The 14,647-nt window shown below is 41.0% G+C and overlaps 1 protein-coding gene across 2 annotated transcripts in view; it reads right to left on the minus strand.

Annotated features, from left to right (window-relative positions):
• ywhae (tyrosine 3-monooxygenase/tryptophan 5-monooxygenase activation protein epsilon) overlaps positions 1-14,647 on the minus strand; it is a 47,819-nt gene that overhangs the window by 15,532 nt on the left and 17,640 nt on the right. For both annotated transcript variants that reach the window (XM_033045877.1, XM_033045878.1), the window contains exon 2: positions 4,552-4,751. In XM_033045877.1, coding sequence (XP_032901768.1) covers positions 4,552-4,751 — 200 coding nt within the window. The remainder of the gene's footprint in view (positions 1-4,551; positions 4,752-14,647) is intronic.

Here is a 14,647-nt window from a genome sequence, read left to right on the forward strand (position 1 = left end):
GACAAATGAATAATCAAACCATTTACCCCATGTTCCAAATGGAGTTTCACTAACATAGCAACATATATTTAGTCAAGATTAACTACCCTTCTAATTAGATCAGCAAGTGAAAATTATCACAAAAGGAACATGGGAAGAAACTTCAACAAATACTTAATCATAGAGAAATAAGCAGCTTCTCAAAATCTAAGGATATTCTTGGTCCAATGTCTCAACTCCACACAAAGTACAACCTGTATCAGCCATCCACTAAATGCTAGTTTGGATACGCTCTGCATTATTCTGCCATATTGTGCTCTGTAAATCCCACAAGTACTAACTGAATTTGGAAAGAAACATGTAAAATGCAAGTTTGCAAAAAAAAGTTTCACAACCCAAAGGAAGGGTAAAGAAGGAGGAAGGAAAACACCAGAAGACACTGAATTTTTGCCCGTGTGAAAAAAAAGATAATTCTCCCATTGTACTAAAGCTAACTAAATTCACTCCCATACACTAACGAGAGATCACAATGGTTATTAACTCAGAGCAACAAGATCATGTACATAGGCAGGGATTCTGCACTACACAAAATATTGTGTAGTACTAAATGCTAGTACTTAATGTTACATAGCTATGGTGGATTATAAACCAAATGAATTTCTAAAAAAAGGACCTGCCGTCATAATTTAACTGAAACTTATATGCTAAACACCAACCAGAGCAACAGGATGTTGGAATTTATTCATCTAATACTCAGCAACCTTCAAATCAGACGCTTTCCCCATACAATCTCTTCCACCAGCTCGTGTTCAGCATTCCCAGCCACAAATTCCTTGCATAGCAAGATTTCATCTTGATCACAGTCTTACTGATAGTACAGTAACAGTAAAATAGTGCAGGGATGAACTGCAGATGCTGGTTTAGCCCGAAGATAGACACAAAAAGCTGGAGTAACTCAGCATCTCTGGAGAGAAGGAAGGGTGATGTATCGGGTCGAGACCCTTCTTCAGACTGGTTATGGATAAGGGAGATATAGACGATAATGCAGAGAGATGCAAAAAAAGTAACGATGATAAAGGAATCAGGCAATTGTTAGCTGTTTGTTGGGTGAAAACAAGAAGCTAGTGCGACTTGGGTGGGGAAGAAATAGAGGGAGGGAATGCCGGGGCTACCTGAAGTGAAATAAATCAATAATCATACCACTGGGCTATAAGCTGCCAAAGCGAAATATGAGATGCTGTTCCTCCAATTTGCATTTCGCCTCATTCTGACAATGGAGGAGACCTAGGACATTCCCACCTGTGTGGGAATGGGAAAGAGAATTAAAGTGTTTAGCAACTGGGAGATCAGGTAGGTTCAGGCGGGCTGAACAAAGGTGTTCAGCTAAACGATCGCCCAGTCTACGTTTGGTCTCACCGATGTATAAGGGTCCACATCTTAAACAACAGATACAGTAGACGAGGTTGGAGGAGGTGCAAGTGAACCTCTGCCTAACCTGAAAGGACTGTCGGGGTTCCTAGACAGAGTCGAGGAAGGAGATATAGGGACAGGTATTGCATCTTCTGCGGTTGCAGGGGAAGGTACCTGGGGAAGGGGTGGTTTAGTTGGGAGGGGATGAGTTAACCAGGGAATTGCAGAGAGAACTCGCAGTAGCCACGATCGGCCGGCCCTCCGCTGCTTTTCACCGTCCTCAGATCGCTCCGGGCCTCGCTCTGGTCCATGCCGGCCGCAGCCTAGCTTGGGCCCAGTTGGGAGGCCTTCTCTACGACCTGGATAGGTGCTGCCTCTACCCCCACCCCGGGGAAGAGAAAGAGAGAGAGAGAGAGGGGAGGGGGGGGGGGAAGAGGGCCCTCCTTCTCTGCCCCCCCCCCATCCCCCTCCTCTCTAGGGAGTGGTGAATATTGGGATCCATGGGTGATTGGTGGACTATTGCGTTTGGGAACCAGCCCTCCCCACCCTTTCTACCCCACTCCCCCTCCCTCTCTAGCCGCGCCTGCGCAGTTGGGGGTTATGCGAGAGTGGATAGGGCGGGGGATGGGGCAAAAGGAACAAAATAATAATATTAATATCGGGGGGGGGGGGGGGGTAGTGTGTGTGGGGGTGGTTAGTGTGTGCGTGATGCCGAAGCCCCCCCCCCCCCCCCCCCAAGGGGATGGGACCCAACGGTCTAGTATAGCTTATAAGGCAATCATTAAACTTGCAAGGTTCTACTTTGCTACTACCACCTGGCAATTCGTTGCAGTTGTAATATTCTCCACTGGCATTTTTCTTGTTGCACTAACTGTTGTACTTGTGTGTGGTTTGATTGCATCCATTTAATTTTCCTGAAAGGGCCCAAATCATTTTCCATTTTATCTCAGTATACATGACAACAGTACACCAAATTGCTTTCAAAGGTGAGTCACTGGAGTATTTTTGATGAGAACACAATATATTGCAACGTCAGGAAGTGTGTAATTTGAGTGGAATTTAATGGCAGTGGCTTATCCACATACCTGCTACCCATGTTATTTTAGATGGTAGAGGTTGCAGGGATGCAAATCATACACTGCGGCCACACTAATCTTGGAAGGCGGAAATATGTAGATGTAATAACAATTAAAAAGGTTGTCATCCTAAAGGTGCTGATATGATGTTGAACTCATTGGTAAAGTAGCCCATTGCACCTCACTTGTAAATTCAAAGTCAGAAGCCGTAAGCTGGGGTTAGCACGTTTGTGGATGACACCAAATTATGTGGTAGAATGGACAGTGAAGGTGAGCGAATATTTGAATAGGATCTAGATCAACTGAGAATGTGGGCCAAGGATTGACAGATGGAATTTAACTTTGATAAGTGTAAAGTGATACATTTTGGAAAGATAAACAAGGGCAAGACTGAGTAGAACAGATACCTTCCACGGTACAAGTACATAGAGTGATACAGTGTGGAAACAGACTCTTCGGCCCAACCTGCCCACACCAGCCAACATGTCCCAACTACACTAGTCCCATCTGCCTGCGCTTGGTCCATCTCCCTCCAAACCTGTCCTATCCATGTACTCGTCTACCTGTTTCTTGAATGTTGGGAAAGTCCCAGCCTCAACTACCTCATCTGGCAGCTTGTTCCATACACCAAACATCCACCACCCTTTGTGTGAAAAAGTTACCCTCAGATACCTATTAAATCTTTCCCCCTGCACCTTAAACCTAGGTCCTCTGGTCCTCAAATCCCCTACAATGGGCAACAGACTCTGTGCATCTACCCGATATATTTCTCTCACGATTTCGTAAACCTCTAAGATCAATCCTCATCCTCCTGCGCTCAAGGAATAGAGATCCAGCCTACTCAACCTCTCCCTATAGCTCACACCCTCTAGTCTGGCAACAGCCTCGTAAATCTTCTCTGAACCCTTTCAAGCTTGACAATATCTTTCCTATGACATGGTGCCCAGAACTGAACATAGTATTCTAAACGCAGTCTCACCAACCTCTTATACAACTGCAACGTGACCTCCCAACCTCTATACTCTGACTGATGAAGGCCAATGTGCCAAAACCCTTTTTGACCACGTTATCTACCTGCGACTCGACCTTCAAGGAACCATGCACCTTCAAGCCTATTGCCTACAGGAAGGTGAAGAAAGCATTTGGCACATCGGTCAGGGCATCGAGTATAAGAATCGGGACATGATGTTACAACTGTACAAGATGTTGGAGAGAAAACAATTATTGTGTGCAGTTCTGGTCATCATACAATAGGAAGAATGTAATTAAGCTGGAAATGGTGCCGGAGAGGTTCACAAAGATAATAGGACTGGAGGGTTTGAGTTTCAGACTGCTAAGGCTGGGGCTGTCCCCCATCTCCTCCCCCAAGAGCGTAGGAGCCTATGGAGCAATCTTATCTTAAAGAGATATAAAATTATGAGAGGCATATATATGATGGATGCTCACCATCATTTTACCAGGACAGGGGTTGGGCATAGATTTAAGGCAAGGGGAATAATTTAAAGTGGATATGAAAGGCGACCTTTTCAATACAGACAGTAGTGGATATGTGTTGAGAGCTGCGAGAGTAAGTGGTAGAGGCAAGTAAATTACAACATTCGAAAGACATCTGGACAGGTACATGGATAGACAAGGTGCGAAGGGAAATGGACCACACACAGGTAAATGGGACAAACTCAGATATATAACTTGAGGAATTTCTGTGATATATCTCAACAACACTTTTTCTCCTTTTGAAATAACGCTCAAGTTTTAAGGACGTTATCAAGATTTCCACCAGTTGCTCTGACAGAATGGCTGCCTAGACAATCCCAGCGTTGGAATAGTCCCTTTTCAACCAAATCTGGCAGGGCCCTCGCCATCATCTCACCTGCCATTTTTTCCTGCATTTTCTCCAAGGAACCTTTGCACTGGACAATGAAAATAAAATTGAACAGAATTTTAAGATACGTCTATGTATAAAAAAAATCAAACTCAATGGCTAGACGATTGGACATTGAGAAATCAGCATGTCAAGCAAATTATTTACTGCAAACAAATGCCACACATCCACAATTTGTAAACAATAACAAATCACTGGCCTCACCGTCTGTCTGTATTCACGTATCATTTTTAGTTTCTCCTCTCCACCTTTGTTCTCTTCCTTCTGCTCAATACTGCTGATTATCCTCCAGGATGCTCTCCGTGCTCCAATGACATTTTTGTAGGCCACAGACAGCAAATTCCTTTCCTCAACCGTCAACTCCACATCCATACCAGCTACTTTCTTCATTGATTCGACCATTTCTGTTGGACAAGGAAATGCGCGTATTGGTCAATACTTGTTACAACGCCAATGTATTGAATGACAATTACCACAGTTTTGCAAGTTTACCATTTCAATATTTTATGCAAAACAAATGTTTGAATAATAGATGTCACAAGTTTTACCATCCAAACATCAACAAATCATTTGCACTAATACTCCATACTCAAATTAACTAGAAAATCATTTAGGGCTTGAGCGATGTTCCGATACTTTTCCGATGCCATGCAGCCTTCCAGTGGTTGCTTTTCTCGTTTTCAATCCTAAAAATGTCAGCTTAATTTAATTTAGCATTACATTAAGGTAACACAGTGGCACAGCTGGTAGAGCCACTGCCTCACTTGGGTTCAATGCTGTCTATGAATGCTATTCGTCTGGAGTTTACACGTTCTCTGTGAATCTATGCAGAGCTGCCAAGTTTTGTCAGAGCATTTCAGTATTCTAGTACCTGAAAATTAGTATTTTGCTGAGGTGCCATTTTGCTGATTTTTTTTTTTTTTTTTAAATATGTGCGATCATACTCTTGTAATAGTACAAGAATGCATAACTTGTTTATTGTGTATTTGTAATACAGTTTATTGTGTATTTTATGTCATAGCTGCGTTCTTGCATTTGTCCAGAAGTTTATCATCGAAAGTCATTTGGTAACAACGTTGTAATCTCTCTATATCTCGTTCTTTCTCGCTCTCCTCCCCCCCCCCCCCCCCCCCCCCCATCTCTCTCTCGCTCCTTCTCTCACCTCGGCATTCCCGGAATCATTTGACATTATGCAAAGACAACTGCATCTGCAGTTCCTTCCTATTGAAGAAGAACCCAGGCCCGAAACAACTCCTACAGGCATGATATTCACCTCCCGAAAAAAAGTAGGAAGTATTGGCCGGGAGTCCAGGGGGCCGGTTCCCACCCGCCCACTGCACCTCGGCAATGGGAAATCAGTGACTCCTTGTTACGATAATCTATGGGCATTTTTTTTTAGCTCCGTATTTAACAACGCAAAATCGTATTTTAGTATTCTTATTGCATTTCCGTACAAAATACGAAAAATCCGTACTACTTGGCAGCTCTGTGTAAGGGTTATCTCCAGGTGCACCAGTTATCTCCCACATCACAAAGACATGCGGGTGTGTAGGTTAATTGGTCTCTGTAAATTTACCCCTTGCATGTGGGGAATGGATGAAAAAGTGTAATAATGATCAACGGCCAGAGTGAATTTGGTGGGCCGAAGGGCTCGTTTCCATGCTGTATTTTTACACTAAAAATTACAAAGGTTTCCATTAATATACACAGGGGAGCCAACATGCAGAATTATACAGAACAAAAAATCAAAATGGACAAGAATTATGCTACATTTTACTAACCCAAACACGTTAAAAATCAAAAGCTATTAATTTTACATGGGTTTGACCACTGAACTTGATTATTTCCATCAGAAAATAATTCTCAACATGCAACTCATTGTAATTTGCCTGTAATTTTAGTCCCAAACATAGGCTTTTGCACAATTTGCTATCTATTAGATGTCAAGTACAGCACTTCCATATTGGTCAAGCACCTAAAGCAACTTTGCTTCAGCACACAGAACAGCTTCACTATTAAACTATATACCAGTAAAACACTTGCTTTAAGGATTAATCAATTTTGTTCCAAGTAGAATAAATTTAGAATCAATCTCATGAACAGCAGAGAAAAACACCCTTCAGCATTTATGCTGACCGCCCTGGCCGCCTACATGAATCCCTTTTGCCTGCATCAATTCCATATCTTTTTATGCTCTGCTCATTCACAAATACCTGTACAAACACTTCTTAAATGTTGTTACTGTTCCTGCCTCCAGAAGTACCTCTGACAGGTCACCCCAGAGACAAACTACTTGTAGCGAAGAAAAAAATACAGGGAAATGTGCCACTCCCAGCAGAAGATGCTTGCAGCACTGCAGTACATGACAAACTCATCTCATCCACTCCAATGGACGTCCAATAAACACACGTTTGTATGTACAGGCCATGTGTAAGCCAGCCATTCATAACCAGGGAAGAACCTGTACAACCATTAGAGCCAAAGCTTTTCAAAAAGCACTGATAGTTGTTTAAATGCAGAAACATATATTACTGAGCAAATACAAATCACTCACAAAGCTGTTCTGGGCAAAAACTCTCCACATAATCTCCAATAAAATATTTTATATAAGCACCAATAAGCACAATGCTGCCTGAAATAGAAACTGGTTTATGTCCTGATATCCACAATTAGAAGAACATGTTCCACTTTCTGTGTTGCATTAATCTCATACCAGTATTAGGAATTCCTGAGGGGCCAGAACCAGTACAAGACATTCAAATGTGTACTCCTACTAAGAATCACATGCTTGCCACAACTGTCAGATATCAATTCAAGTTATAATTATGACAAGGTGCAAGGGCACATCTCATCAAGCAACCTATTACACAACAACAAATGCAAATTCCACTTTTAAGCTGAATCACTGGGGCGCAGGAGGCTGATTGGTGACCTTAGAGCTGCATAAAAGGCGCATAATCAGCCTTTTATCCCAGAGTAAGGGAGGGTATGGGTTTATGGCAAGAGTGGAAAAAAATCTTTAAAAAGGAACCTAAGGGTCAGCATTTTCCATATAGAGGCTCTGTACATATGGAGCAAGCTGTCAGAAGAAGTGGTAGAGGCAGGTACAGTCACAACATTTAAAAGACAATTGGGACAGCTACATGGATAGGAAGAGTTTATAGTGGCACAGGCAGGTATGGTTAGTTTGGTCAGGCAACTTGGTTAAACCCTATTCGTCTAGATGATAGAGCCTAATCTTGTCAGTTTTTGCAGCACACTTCACTGTTTACACATTAAAACAGTTCAACATTTGGAAAGTTCTGTGTTCTTTCACGTAGGCACCTCTTTTAGGTATGCCTGGAGCGGCATGCACTTCTGAACTCAAACCAGGATTGATATATGGATATGTCAGCTGTGATTACAACCGGTTCAGTACACAGTTCCGCTGCTGCCAACTAGCCACTGTGCCTCGAATGTCCAGTTCTGATCTGCCAGATTTGCTCTAATCAAATTTAACATAATTCTAGAGCCACATAAGTGTTTCCTTAGTATGTAGATTTAATTAGGTTTAATCAGCCATCTCAGGATAGCATTTTCAACAAGGACAGTACCTCAATGCAACATTGTTTCATTAAGCTGCAGTAATGACCTAGCATATGAGAGATGCCCTCGTTGATGAAAGCAGCAACGTGTATGTTTATGGCAACACATTGGTTCTACTTCATTGGAAGTTGGGAGCGAAGAGTTGGAGTGCTATTATGATAGGAGATTCAACTGCAAGTTAATTTTGCAACAGCGAATGAAATTAAATGGCATGTTGCCCCAATGCCAGGATCAAGGATGTCTAAAGACTGGCCAAGGAACATTACAGAAGAGGGTAAACCAGCTGGAAGTCGGTCCACATTGCCATAACATTGATAAAGAGGGAGATAAGGTTCTGCAACAACAACTGCAAGACTTAGTTCCGATTAAAAAGCTGAACCTCAAAATGTGAAATATGTTACTGAATATAGGAAAAGGATAAAGATATAGGAGGCAGGGCTTTTGTGTTTTTGGATCATTTGGGGCTGTTCCTGGGAATTATGGGACCCATACGGGCAGAATGTGAACAAAATGGACCAAACATCATAGTTGTGAGGTGTGTTCATGCCATTAGTTTTAAATTAATTTGGAAATGAATGGGGCAGAGTACATGTACAGTTGGGGGATGGGATAGAAAGGTAGTCAAATATAGATAAACTAGGTCAGTCCAGACATGAGCACGTAAATGTACTTGAGAGGATTGGATGGCTAAATTGCATTCTACTTTGAAAGCAAAAAGATTGTCTGGTAAGGCAAATGAACAAGAGCATCAATCATCATTTCAAAATAATTACCAAGACATTGTTGAAATGACAAGACTGGTGACTCAACCTTTCATGGTAAGAATGCTCCAAGTATGATATGGAAGAAAGTGAGGGCTCACTGCTATATTCAGTAGTGAGGATAGCCCAGAAAATGTTCAAATCAGGGCATTTGGGTGGAGCTTAGGAATTTAAAAAAAAAAAGGCAACCACTTTGCTGTAGTTACAGGTTTACCAACAGTCAACAGGAGAAAGAGAAGCCAACTTGCAAACACAATGCATCCATGCAATAGTCACGGTAATAGGAAATATCAACTTTCCCAATATTAACAGGGATTGCATTAACATGATAGGAATAGTAGGGTGGATTTTCTTTTAAATTGCACACAGCATAGCCGTTTGAGTCAGCATGTAGACAGAAGGGATAGTATTGGACCTCACCTAGGGGACTAAAGCCAGGCAAGACATATAGCCGAACCATCTGCGCTTCATTAAATAAGTTTCAAGATAATTCTGAAAAGCGATAAGCGTGTTCTAGAAATTAAGGTGCTTAATTTGTGATGGGGAGGGGGAACGGGAAGAGAAAGAAAACTGGTTTCAATATTATAAAACATGATCTCGCAAAAAGTCACGTTTTTTTATTGTCATGTGTACTGAAATGGGACAATGAAATTCTTACTTACAGCAGCACGACCGATTTATAAACACAATACTCAATAGATAATATAATGAACAAAATAAAAACATTCAATAAATAACAAAAGTGCAAAAAAAGCCCAAAGAACAGCTACTTGCAGGTAAGTGTACATTTGAGAAGTGCAAGTCCTAAAAAGGAGATTGTTGAGAATAGGGCAAATATGTTCCCATAAGGGTGAAAAGTAAGGAAGCAGGTCAAGGGGACTTTGGATGGCAAAAGATATCAAACGTTCAACAAACAAAATGCATGGCTGGCATAGGGTACTGAAAACATGAAACAGTCTGGAGTAGATAATGTGAAAAGGAGTATCTCGAAAAGAAATTAGGAAGGCAAAGAGGGGCCAAGAAATAATGGTTTGATTGTTTTTTGACTGTCACAATATTACTGGTAAACATGATTAGGGAAAATCCCAAGATTCTCCCAAGTATAGAAATATCAAGAAGGTAACCAGGGATATTATGGGCCAAGACAACAATCTATGGGTGGAATCAGGTAAGTGGTGAGATCCTTGATAAATATCTCATTTTATTTACCAAGGAGAAAGGCTTGTAGTTGTGGAATTCAGGGAAAGAGGCAGGGATGTTCTAGATATTACAAAGGAGGATGTATTACATGCCTTCAAGAGGCATAATAGACAGACATATCCCAAGGGACCTATGACACGCATTCCAAACTGCTCAAAGGCAAGGCGCCCGATTACTAAAGGGCAGAAAATGCAATATCCTTATTCAAGGACAGTCAGGTAATTATGTTCCAGCAAACTTAACATCAGTGCAGCAAAATCTGGAACAAATTGAGATCGGATTAATCTAGAGGGTAGTAGTATAAATTTGGAATGCACTGAGGCAGTTACATACATCATTTAAGAAATAAGCATGAGCACTTGCTACGGAAGTGAAAAATGGGATTAGTGTGGATGGTTAACTCGATGGTTCACATGAACATTGTAGGATAAAGCACTTTTTTAGTGCTGCATTACAAAGGAAATTACAAGACAGGCCAGTTGACTGCGTTGAAATAAGAATGAGACCACTCTAAAATATCTCCAATTACAACTAAGACCTTAGTGGGCATTAGAGCTAGCTGGAAATAAGACACAACTCAGTCTAGCTTACGATAGAAATACCTATGTGATGAGGCTTGGTCACGTGGAGAGCAAGATCTTTGTATGAACTGTCAGAAGCAATCAGTTTCATGCTCCTCAATACTTGATTTGCTCAGTACCAATAATCAGTATGCTCAAATGTGTAAAGCTAATGTTCCAGCTGCAATGAACAAAACTGAATCAAATGGGTCAGACCAGGATTGTCAACATGATAACAGTCTAAATAGAAAAAAGGCAGAGATGGGTACGGAAAATAGGATGCAACTCTTTAGCAAACTGTGGAATGACAAAAATTTAGAACTGCAGAAACCGTGGTATCAACATTCATAAGGACAGATCTTAGGTCCAGGACAGTGTGCAAAAGAAAGCCATTTGTCTGATTAACCCTGATCACGCGTCTTGGAGGCTGGTATATATTGTGTAAAGTCATTTACAACTGTAACAGTAATGGTACAACTGAGTGGCTAGCTAAGCTATTTAGGAAGTATACAGATTAGTGAGCCTGGAGTCTTAAGGATGGCAGAATGACATTAGTTAACCAGATGGGTTTTATGACTAGCAGTTTTACGGTCAGCATTGCCAGAATTTTTTTAAATCCAGGTTATTTATAACTTAAATTCCACAGCTCCCATAGTGGGAACCAAACTCAAGTAACTAAATGCACTGCAATACCCTCTTCCAATGGACTCAAACAGTGCAAATGCAGGCCAATCCAAGCACATACTTTAATAGGCAAACTTTGTGTTCTATCCTAATACATCCTATTGAACTGTTAGAATACATTTATTAAAAATGTCCACATTGGACCTGGAAACTATAATTTTGTATTAATCTTTTGCATAAGTATTGGTGCCTTCTATTTAACTTACCAGGACAATGCTATCTCTCCAATTCGTTGGGGATTGAGGAGCTCCAGTGTTTTGAGAATCTTAACAAATGGATTATCTTATCCAGGCCTTGGTAAATCTCTTGTGCACTCTTTCATTGTAATGAGGAAAGGGAATCCTGAATATTTTACAATTCCCCCCAATTCAATTTCAATTTAATTGCATATCAAGTCTAAACTTAGTAACTGTCACTGACCTAGATCAGCTAACAGAGGAATGCAACAATCGTCCTGATGTCTTGCTTATATGGCATGCAATTAGTACACATAAAATAAATCAGAAGAGCTTTTGTAAAGTTGGAGTCAAAATGTTCACAGCTCGATAAACCCTCTCAAAGTAGGCTGAGCAAACCATAGTGAAGGCAATTTGATCCTGTGGTAGAAAAAATATTGCAAATTCGTGTTATTGACTTCAATAACCATTTGGTAACTGTCACACATTTTGATTAAGCCCTTAAAACACAAATTAAGTACTGCATCAGAACCCAAGGTGATGAGGTACAACAAAATATCTAGAAATTATCTGTAAATAACTACAGTTTAGCAAGTCACCAACCACTGTTCCAGCAAGTTCACATATAGGACTGATGAAGAATTGGCTTGCTTCCAAACACAAGCGACCTAACCACCACCGAGATTTCCAAAACCACCTGGAAACCTAGTCAATATTAAATGTGCACACGTTTTAACCCACGCAGTGTAAAATAAATTTAATGTTAGTAAGAAAATTCACATCCATGGGCCCATTTCTCTATCAATTGTTGGAACAATTCCGTGCATGATTCTGTATAGTGAGTGGCATAAAACGGTTGACACAAGTGGGAAAACTCAATCTTGTTTGGCGACTAATTGACCTGCAAGCACCCAAAATTGCATAAATACAGTGCCTTCCGTCTTTCCATCACCATTGAAAACTTTTATTGCTGTTTATCAACATGAGGACCAAAGTTGTGCCAATGAAAGTCAAAGAAGAATAAACAATAAGTCAAACAAGAATAAAACTGTTAGAGACATCAGCCAAACCTTAGGCTTAGCAAAATCTACTGTTTGGAACATCATTAAGAAGAAAGAGCACTGGTGAGCTTACTAAACGCAAACAGACTGGCAGGTCAAGGAAGACCTCCACAGCTGATGACAGAAGAATTTTCTCTATAAGAAAGAAAAATCACCAAACACCTTCAGGAGTCAGGTGTGGATGTGTCAATGACGACTGTCCGCAGAAGATTTCATGAACAGACATACAGAGGCTACACTGCAAGATGCAAACCACTGGTTATCCGCAAAAATAGGATGGCCAGAATAGTTTGCCAAGAAGCACTTAAACGAGCAACCACAATAAGCGAGTTCGGTATAAATCGCCGCCAGCCCAGGGCCACCCCGGACAGGGACGGGGACAGACCAGCAGCAACTCAACAGCGCCGGTGACCCAGGCCTGACCTCAACCACGGACGAACGCAAGCCTGCTTTCATCGCAGCACCACAGATGCCGGTAATGTGTATAATGAGTGACCTATGACCTGGGCATGCACAATCAGAATACTGAATTTGCTTATTCTGGAAATAGGTCTTGTGGACAGATGAGACGATGATTAACTTATATCAGTGTGACGGCAAGAGCAAAGTATGGAGGAGGAACTGCCGAAGATCCAAAGCATACCACCTCATCAGTGAAACACGGAGGTGGGGGTGTTATGGCCTGAGCATGTATGGCTGCTGAAGGTACTGACTCACTCATCATCTTTGATGATACAACTGCTGATGGTAGCAGCATAGTGAATTGTGAAGTGTATAGACACATCGTATCTGCCCAAGTTCAAACAAATGCCTCAAAACTCATTGGCCGGCAGCTCATTCTACAGCAAGATAATGATCCCAAATATACTGCTAAAGCAACAAAGCTAAAAAATGGTCAATTCTTTATTGGCCAAGTCAATCACCCGATCTAAACCCAATTGAGAATGCCTTTTATATGCTGAAGAGAAAACTGAAGGGGACTAGCCCCCAAAACAAACATAAGCTAAAGATGACTGCAATACAGGCCTGGCAGAGCATCACAAGGGAATTCATCCAGCAACTGGTGATGTCCATGAATCGCAGACTTCATGCAGTCATTGCATGCAAAGGATATGCAACAAAATACTAAACATGACTACTTTCATTTACATGACATTGCTGTGTCCCAAACATTATGGTGCCTGAAATGGGGGGACTATATATAAACATTGCAGTAATTTCTACATGGTGACACTAAAATGTATAAAAATTGCCTTTATTAAAATCTGACAATGTGCACTTTAACCGCATGTGATTTGTTCTATTACAAATCTCAAATTGTGGAGTAGAGAAGCAAATAAAAAATTGATGGATCTTTATCCCAAACATTATGGAGGGCACTGTAACTACGCTAACTTTGGCGTGTTCATTTTTGATTGAGTTTCCTAGAAACAATATATTCTGTTGGACCACAACCAATATATTCTGTTGGACAGCGGATGAACAAAGGTGGAGGACTGACTGAATGTTATTGCCTTCCACCACAGTGAAGCATGTTGATTCCACTGTGGTGGATGTTCATGTTATATTCCATTGTGTATTGTGCTCTTTTTGATTGTGTGGCTGCATGGTAAATCAAATTCCACTGTGGCAATAAATGTGAACTTGAACTTCTAATACATGGGACTGTAAAGTTCAGAATATTACCAGAATGCTACAGAAGTGTAACTATTTATTCAGATTGCAATTAAAGTTTAGACAAGGCCAAGAGATCCGTGTGCAATATTTGTAGTGCAGTTAAATTACCTATAATCAATGGCACAGCGAGATTCTACTTGAAAGGAACATCAATATAACAACGCCCTTACATGCTTTCGGTGGAAATAAATGTCACCATGATTAATTCATAATGACTCACTGTCTAATGATGCCCAGCCCAATGACTGTGCACTACAGGCAGAAATAATCCCCAAATCCAGGCAGGCTACTTCCTCATCTCATTTGTGCAATAAAACCCAAAGGCCTAAACAATTCTGTAATTGAAATGGCGCATTTCCTCACTTTATTGTTTAAACACAATAATACCACCTGGTTGCCTGCGTAACGCACACAAGCTCCCAAGCACAAAACATCAGAGAATCTGTATTTTTTTCCGTTTATTTGCAGTTCATTTGTTTTTTTGAACTTTGCGCATTTAACAGTGCCATTTTAGCAGCGGTGTTGAGTTAGTCGTACTTTCTCCCCCCCCCCCACAGACGATACATTACTCTCAAATCACATACCTTACCTCTATT

Source organism: Amblyraja radiata, chromosome 28 (genome assembly GCF_010909765.2).
Source record: "Amblyraja radiata isolate CabotCenter1 chromosome 28, sAmbRad1.1.pri, whole genome shotgun sequence".
NCBI classification, from domain to species: domain Eukaryota; kingdom Metazoa; phylum Chordata; class Chondrichthyes; order Rajiformes; family Rajidae; genus Amblyraja; species Amblyraja radiata.